This window comes from Rutidosis leptorrhynchoides, chromosome 3 (genome assembly GCF_046630445.1).
Source record: "Rutidosis leptorrhynchoides isolate AG116_Rl617_1_P2 chromosome 3, CSIRO_AGI_Rlap_v1, whole genome shotgun sequence".
Classification (NCBI taxonomy): domain Eukaryota; kingdom Viridiplantae; phylum Streptophyta; class Magnoliopsida; order Asterales; family Asteraceae; genus Rutidosis; species Rutidosis leptorrhynchoides.
The window spans coordinates 596,462,412-596,470,554 of NC_092335.1; the positions used below are offsets into that span (position 1 = coordinate 596,462,412).

The window sequence follows — 8,143 nt, forward strand, 5'->3', positions numbered from 1 at the left end:
CCAACACGCCACTTAACACTCCATCCCATTACACACCGGTATGGCAGCACGCTCATCAAGCACCCCACTCCACCCAGCAACACGCCCATCATCCCCTTCAGGGATAAAGATGGTCTTAAAATGAGTCGAGGTCAAAATGTGCAATCTTATGTGCAAAATAATGTGCAACGTTACGTGCAAAATAATCCCCAGACTTGTGAAGTAATTACTTGAGAAGGCTAAACTTAGGCAACACAATAAAAGTTTGATGTGTGAACTACAAGCGCGACTTCATGCGTCAAACTATGACAAAGTGTTCCAACTAATCGATTGATGCAGCACTTTCTTTTAGTTCAATGATGGACCTAACTAGGTTTCGAAATCATGCATCGAATTACATGTTTCGTTAGGATTATTATAACGTAGGTCACTCGTCAATTGTCATGATGCTCGAAAATGTCTCTGAACTCTAAATGTTTTTTGCATGCTAAAATCAATAGTAGTACTAGTTACTTGTATGCATAACTGAACAACGGTTACTTTAATTCTATATCAATAAGAACATCATGTTCCACAACTTGACGGATTAACACAAGTTTCCACGGACACTTTATTTAAATCCGACATAATAATAGGATGTACGGAGTATTTCGTTAATTATACACTTGATGGCTATCATCAAAATTTATGCGATAATTATCGATCTTGTTTGTAATTTTTGAGGTCTACACAGTGACTACATCTTCTTCCTGGTCGGTAACAATGTTCTGAATCCTATCAATGAACTTGAATATTGTTTTCAATCCCTCCTCATCTGAAAAATAAGACGCATTAGCGATGCAAGATAAACTAAAATTTAACCGGATAACTTGATGTATAAATTCACATAGTACGGTGTTCAATATTAGATTTCAAAGTGTTTAATTTGAAAACGAATTGAATGAACTGGAAAAAACATAAACCGAATTTGACTGCAGTTTTAGTGCGGTTCCGGTCCGGCTTATAAATCTGAAATCAGTTTTCGGTTTGATTTTTAGTTTTTACTTATTGAATTCGATTAGCCTGAATTCAAAACCAAATTCAACTAATATTTAATATATATAGACCACAAACCAATTTGAAAACAAAAATCGAATACAAAATCGATTTTGATGGTTATTTTGGTTAAATTCTGATTCTTTTGGGTTTTTCGCTTTTAACTGAAATGGAATCAAATTCAAATTAATTTTCGGTTTGGTTTTGGTTTTGATTATTGATTTTGTTTTATTTCAATTTTCAGTTTCACTCTCAAGAATTTCAAAACCAAACCGAATATACCTAAGAAACCGACAACCGAACCAGCGAACACTCCTCATTCACATGCGAATATTTTTTAAACTGTTTTCATGTGAACAAAAAATGTAACTTTTTTTTTGTGTTTCGTTTTCAAACCTCCACCATCATCTTATAGTGATTTGATTTACTTATATACGAAATGATGATTACCTAGTCTAGGAATGGTATGGCCTTTAGGATGATAAATCACTAGTGGATCTTCGACTGATTTCAAAAGTTCGGTCCCATACGGCTTCAAAAAATCAGCATCCCCTACAAAATTTCACATAAAAATTTAATCAACTCGAAGATGCATATAAATGGCCGATGAAGGCATGAACAACACATTCAACCATAGTGATTGTTTCTTAAGCTATTAATAACACTTAATATAGTCAAGAACGGCTACATATAGCATGTTCATCGTAGGCCATTGGATGCAGAGTTGTATTACATTTCCCTAGCCTCGAATGCACTTGTGGATTAAGGGTCCAATTTGGCTAGCTATTAAAGAAACCCTAGTACCTAATATGGTCAATTTGAGAGGCTTTGATTGTACTAGCCTAGATGAATGGTACGGTTTGGTTAAAGATGTAGTAGGGTTGGATTTGCCTTGATCAAAGGATTTCATTTATGAATTAATATCATAAAAGTTAACATGTATCTTAATAAGAAAAAAGGTAGAACCATCCCTCCGGCGACCCCACACCCGATCGGTTTTACGACTAACATGTGAAAGGAAAATCGCGTATAGCCTGGAAAATTAGGTACAAAACTGATTACAAGATTAACAAATAAGGAAATAAAGAACGCATTCAAACATAAATCAAAAATTAAACATGAAATAGAATGGACCGGACTTGTCTTTGACACATTTTCCTTAACTGCAACTCAGACTAGATGTTGGTTCAACCTAAGCATAGTATTGCTAATTTACTATGGTTTAAATTATGTCAATGGGTTATTAAGTCAGAGATGGAGCCAAAAATTTATTACTCCTTCCTCTCATATTAATAGTCTAGTATTCCCTTTTGAGATTTTCCAAATTAATAGTCCACTTCCATAAATAGAAAAAATAAAAGTTTAAGTTTTATTATACAATTAATGTATGTGGATAGAATTAAAGGAGAAAGAAAAGGTAAAGGTAAAATTGCAAAGTAAACAGAAAATATACTACTTTTATGACATTTTCTTAAATTGTGTGTTTTTTTGTCTGTGAACTAATATGAGACGGAGAGAGTACTGTCTGGACTATTAAGAAAATGTCATAAAAGTATTGTACTTTCTGTTTACTTTTCTGTATTGTTAATATGGGACAAAGGGGGTACTACAAAATACGGACTAAAGATTAGTACTTAAATATATTACTCCTTCCTCTTTTTCGCCAATGATACATAAACATTTTTGTGAAAACAGAGTGGGCTCATAAACATTTTATACTTAAATATAACATTAATTACATTAAAGTTCAAAAAGTTAATTAAACTTCAATATAAAGCACACTGCTTAGACACTACCTACCTCCGTCCTTGGTGTAACAATGCGGTCAATCTTGGCTTCAATAATCAATGCATAAATGCCTAAGTAATAAACCTAGCAGATGTTAAATGCAATATGTAAGCATTCCCTTAGCCAATGATACAATCAAGGGAAATAGCCAATAGCCCAAAGTTTAAGGTTCGAAATGTAGTTTTTCAGAGTAAAAAGTCAATCATAGATGTGTTTGGATCCATATATTATGCATTAACATGTTGTACTGTAGAACCACAGTTATGGTGGATGTGGTAAAAACTATCGTGAATATATCATGCTCCTTGCCACTCCCTATCGTAACTAAACTATTCATCATTTTAATCTTCCACATCATCGCCACATCAACACCAATATCCTATAACTAACTCATAACTAAACACTCACTATCATGGCTAAAACAATACTCCTCTTAATATATAATGTACAAGCAATAAAGCATCAAGTCCAACAATAAAAAGCCACTGGTACCCACAATTCCTATAACTAACCAAAACTCTTCCATTAAATCCATGGTGAGTGCGGTTAACTAAGGCGGGTAACTAAGCCGTGCTTATGGTTCGTTACGGGTAACTACGGGTAATGAGCGGGTAATGACGGATAATGGAACCATACGGAGTGGTCTTATAGCTATACTAAATGCATGTAGACCTTATTTTCTATAAGTGTTACTCATATTTCAAAACTGGCTAGAGCTAAAACTTAAGCATGTAACTTAAATGAACAAACACACACTAATTATATTAAGGGTATTTATGTATTTTTGCTTATAAGCTTTTAACTTATTGTAAAAGCTATTTTAAATATTTTTTATAACTTATTTTTTTAGTAAATCCTTAAATTTTTAAGCTGCTAGATGCGTCTCTTAACACAGTGAAAAATCTCTAGAAATTGGTAAAAGCACTATACGCGGTGACGTGTCAACCTGAAGTTTTGTTCGAAATTTTGCTTGGACTTTATAGTGGAAATAGCGGAGGAGTGGTTATGTCCATGTTTGAGTTCGAGATTATACATGGGCCAACAATAAAAGAACGGATATAATCTAAAAAATAGGCTAGAACTTTGAACAACCTAACGTCTGAATTCAAACGTCGCACTCAAAACGTCACTGGAACGCCGTAACACTGGCGAGAACGCCGGGCAGAGTAACAAACTCAATGTAATAGAATTATTGATAAATGCGAAAAAGGTGAATAGCGTGGTCCTATTCCTACCAACACATCATTTTGTGGGTTGTTAAATTTTGTGGACAAGAAGCATTGGTTCCAAACACCAGATGGTTAAATAACCTCCACATATTTTTGAGATAATAAATAATAATACTCCATAAGCATCGCCTTTTGGGTCAAACTTAGAATAAAGTGTAATCAAATCGATATTTAAATAAAATAAAAAAGTATACAAAATGTTTCTTTAACACTAACAGACATATTAAGAGTCCAAAAAAAGTACCTAAAAAATGGAGAGATGGACATTGTATGGGAATTGAATATGCCTTCTCAGCCAATGCTTCATTTTTTAATTTTGCTCCTGATACTATCATTATAAATTTTATCTTTGGTACCCTCGTCAATGCCAAACCCTATATTACAATTATAATATTAAATATTAATATATATAATTTTAATAATAAATAAAATATTAATAAATCACAAAGAAAAACAAAGATTAGTTAGTATGGAAATTGTACATATCAATGACCAGATGCATGTTACCAAAAACAGGTTGCAGATGATGTAATGTTTTATTTATGAGATTTTGAGGTCACCAATATACTATTTTATTATTGTAGTTCACTTATATCTATAAATGTTTTGTTAAGTCACTTAAATTCGTATATTATTATAAATAAATATAAATATATCTAATCAAACTAAAAACTCATCAATAAACAGGAAAGAACGTAAATACTCATGTATTTTTTAAAGTAGCTATTAGACCTGCCATGTTGTACGGATCAGAATGTTGGCCAATGACGAAGGCCCAAGAGAGAAGGATGGAAGTAGCAGAAATGAGGATGCTTAGGTGGACGTGTGGTAAAACCATGTTAGATAGGATCCCAAATGGTGTGTTTAGGGAAAACCTTGGAGTCTGTAGCATCATCGACAAGCTAAGGGAAGAACGGCTTCGATGGTTTGGGCATGTGATGAGGCGACCTCGTATTGCCCCGGTAAGGAGAGTCGAGGCACTCACGGTCGATGGCGTAAGGAGAAGGGGTAGACCTACACGTAGGTGGATGGATAGACTTAGGCTCGACATGAGGGAGCTTTCGCTGACTGAGGACATGACTTCTGATAGGGGTGCGTGGAGGGCTAGAATTAGAATAGTCGAGTAGGGTTACGTCCTATTATGTTATTTTTTATTTTTAATAGTATTTCTCATTAGGTTTCTTACTTTTGCTTTTTTCTGCTTTTTATTACTTTTTTTATTATTATTATTACTATATTTATTATTATTATTATCTCTATATTATTATTGTTAGTTTTTATTATTATTATTATTTTTATTATTATTATTTTTATTATTACTATTATTTTTATTATTATTATTATTATTATTATTATTATTAGTATTATTATTATTATTATTACTATTACTATTAGTATTATTTTTATTATTGTTACTACTACTATAATACTCTTGGTATTACTAGTACTGGTACTATTACGACTACTACTATTACTTTTATTATTATTATTATTATTATTATTATTATTATTATTATTATTATTATTATTATTATTATTATTATTATTATTATTATTATTATTATTACTATTATTGTATTATGGGTGTGTTAATATTAATTATTAATATTATTTGTGGTATTAATATTATTACTATTGCTTTTAACTATTTTTTACTAACACTAGTACTAGTATTAGTATTTTTATTTTTTAGCCGCTTAGAGCCTAAATTGATTTTCAGGGAGACTTTTAAACCCATGAAATTTTGATTCTATCATTTTCATGGCGTCTCAATATATATATATATATATTTTTTTTTTTTTTTTTTTTTTTTTTTTTTACTATTTTTATAAATAAATAAAAAAAGGCCGGAGGTCCACTCGGAAACAATCTCTTTATCCGCCGAATAAAGAGAGGGATGACTTTCTCTACTTTTCTGGGTGGAGAAATGACTTGTTTTTATTCTCGGATAAGGGAAGGATTGTCTACATCTCACCTCCCCCATACACCACTCAAGTGGTATTGGGTACTGTTGTTGTTGTTGTTATAAAATACATGACATTTGTGCCCTTTTATATTTTCCGTGAGTTTTAGACGTATTTAATGTAAATCCAACAACATTACCTACAAAATAATCTTCAAATATGAGTAAGCTATTAAACACAACGTGATAAATTTTATTGACATTCAAATTATAATCCCTTTATTTACTCATCATGGAAATTAGGTTATTTCCGATATATTACTGAAATGTTTTAAACTAATTTCAAAGTCAGCATGCTAATATTGAGTGATATTTTATATAAAAAAAGATTTTAATTATGTTTACTAAAACGTATCTTAATGTTGATGTGACATATATAATTAAAAAATGTAACCACAAACTTTAATATGCTTACAATTTACGTCTGAGTTCTAAATTTTGCAAAAATTAATCCCATCAAACTTATACTCTAGATCTTTTGTTTCGTGATTTTAACGAGTAATTAACTCGGTTATTGTTCTTACTTAAACCTCATGTTCTTTTCATGACTGTATTTCATTTCATAAACCTCCTATCTTCGACGTGACGTAACAATAGAATGGTAGTAAAACTTACTTTAGCTTGCAGTCCTGGCAATGCAGCAGCCAAAATTGCACCCTAAAAAGATACATTAAAAAATAAAAAATTAGTAAGTACAATTCACATTCACAAAAATTATTACTCCTATATAATTACGGTAGCAATTATAATAATTGATATAAAATTTTTAGCATGAAGTTAAAACCTGTGAGAATCCAGCTAAACCATCAATGGGTGCATGTTTAATCATACATTCTTCGATATATTCAAGACATTTATCAAAATTCTCGTATTCCGTAAATTCCTGTATTAGTTAACAAACATGCTTTAAAGTTAAACTAATACTCCATAAATTAGGTAAATTACTTGATTAAGATAATAAAAAAATAGCAAATGTAAACTGCTAAACGCATGTAATATTTTAATCGTTAAATAAATTAATAGTTAATTTACATAAATGAAAAATTTAGGTAAACAGTTAGAAGTAAAATTGTAAAGTATAAAAAATAGATTGTGATGATAACTTTTTTTTATGTGAACTATACTAGTATTAAATTGCGACGGGATTAGTATTTTTATGAGAGGTGATTTTATTCATGCATATGTAATTACCTATTTTACCCTTAATTATACTTAGAATCATAATATAAGTTTAACTTTCTATATTAATATAGAGACATAATTGTAAATTTACGAGATAAAAGTATACATGATCATTCACTCCCTATTTTTATTGACACATTCACTATTTTATTAAAATTAAAAAAGAGTACTAAATGTGTAAATAAAAAAATCTAAACGACTAAAAGTGTAAACTTTCGTTACAATTTATTCTTCTCAGATCATTAATTAAACAAACAAACCTTATTGAATTGGAACCATTCATAATAAGGAGGATCAAAGATCCCTTCAACTTCAGATTTTCCATTACAAGGAAACGGGCCATCAGGAAAAACAAAGTCGCTTTTATCGAGGACCGATTCGGGCCATTTCTTGAGTTGGGTTTCGAATATTTTACCGCTTGTTCGGAACCCATGGAGACAAAGGATCCTTGGTTTTCGGGTAACGGTAGTCGTTTCGGTTGGTGTTTTGGTTGGTGTTTTGGCGGGTGTTTCGGAGGGAGTGATCATAAGTTCCCCCATTGTTGGATGATTGGGTATAATACTAAGATTATGAATGAGATTAGGGGAAAATGATGATGTATAAATAGGAGGATTAGGAGGGTGGTAATTAATGAGAGAGGCGTGTATAAAGTGGACTTGAGATTTGGCAATTATTGTTAAGAAGGGGGTCAGGTTTGAGATTGTGGAAATTGTGAAAGTGTGTTGTTGGTTCATATTGTGAGGTGTGTATGAGAACTTGTATTTGGTTTTTCAGTCAAGCGTACTTTTAATTTATTTTAGTAATTATTAAATTATTAATTTTTCTTTTTGAACGGCAAAATATAATTATTATATTATATTATACTAATTATAACTAATTAGGTCACTCCCTATCGTAACTAAACTATTCATCCTCTTAACTTTCCACATCAGCGGCACATCAACACCAATATCCTATAACTAACTCA

The 8,143-nt window shown here is 31.2% G+C and overlaps 1 protein-coding gene across 1 annotated transcript; it reads right to left on the minus strand.

Moving 5' to 3' along the window:
• Positions 1-507: 507 nt before the first annotated feature.
• LOC139898792 (uncharacterized) lies at positions 508-7,918 on the minus strand. The gene is made up of 6 exons (XM_071881566.1): positions 7,437-7,918; positions 6,779-6,877; positions 6,610-6,651; positions 4,276-4,405; positions 1,465-1,566; positions 508-793 (listed from the first exon to the last, which is right to left on the minus strand). Exons 1-6 carry the CDS (start codon positions 7,908-7,910, stop codon positions 705-707), a joined length of 936 nt encoding a protein of 311 aa, XP_071737667.1. The 5' UTR covers positions 7,911-7,918; the 3' UTR covers positions 508-704.
• Between the last annotated feature and the right edge of the window lie 225 nt (positions 7,919-8,143).

Coding starts and splice junctions, on each gene's coding strand:
- LOC139898792 (XM_071881566.1), bottom strand. CDS start 7,910: ATGAACCAACAACACACTTTCACAATTTCCACAATCTCAAACCTGACC. Junction 6,652..6,778: donor GTTTAGCTGGATTCTCACAG/GTTTTAACTTCA, acceptor GTATCTTTTTAG/GGTGCAATTTTGGCTGCTGC. Junction 1,567..4,275: donor TCCATCTCTCCATTTTTTAG/GTACTTTTTTTG, acceptor GAAATTTTGTAG/GGGATGCTGATTTTTTGAAG.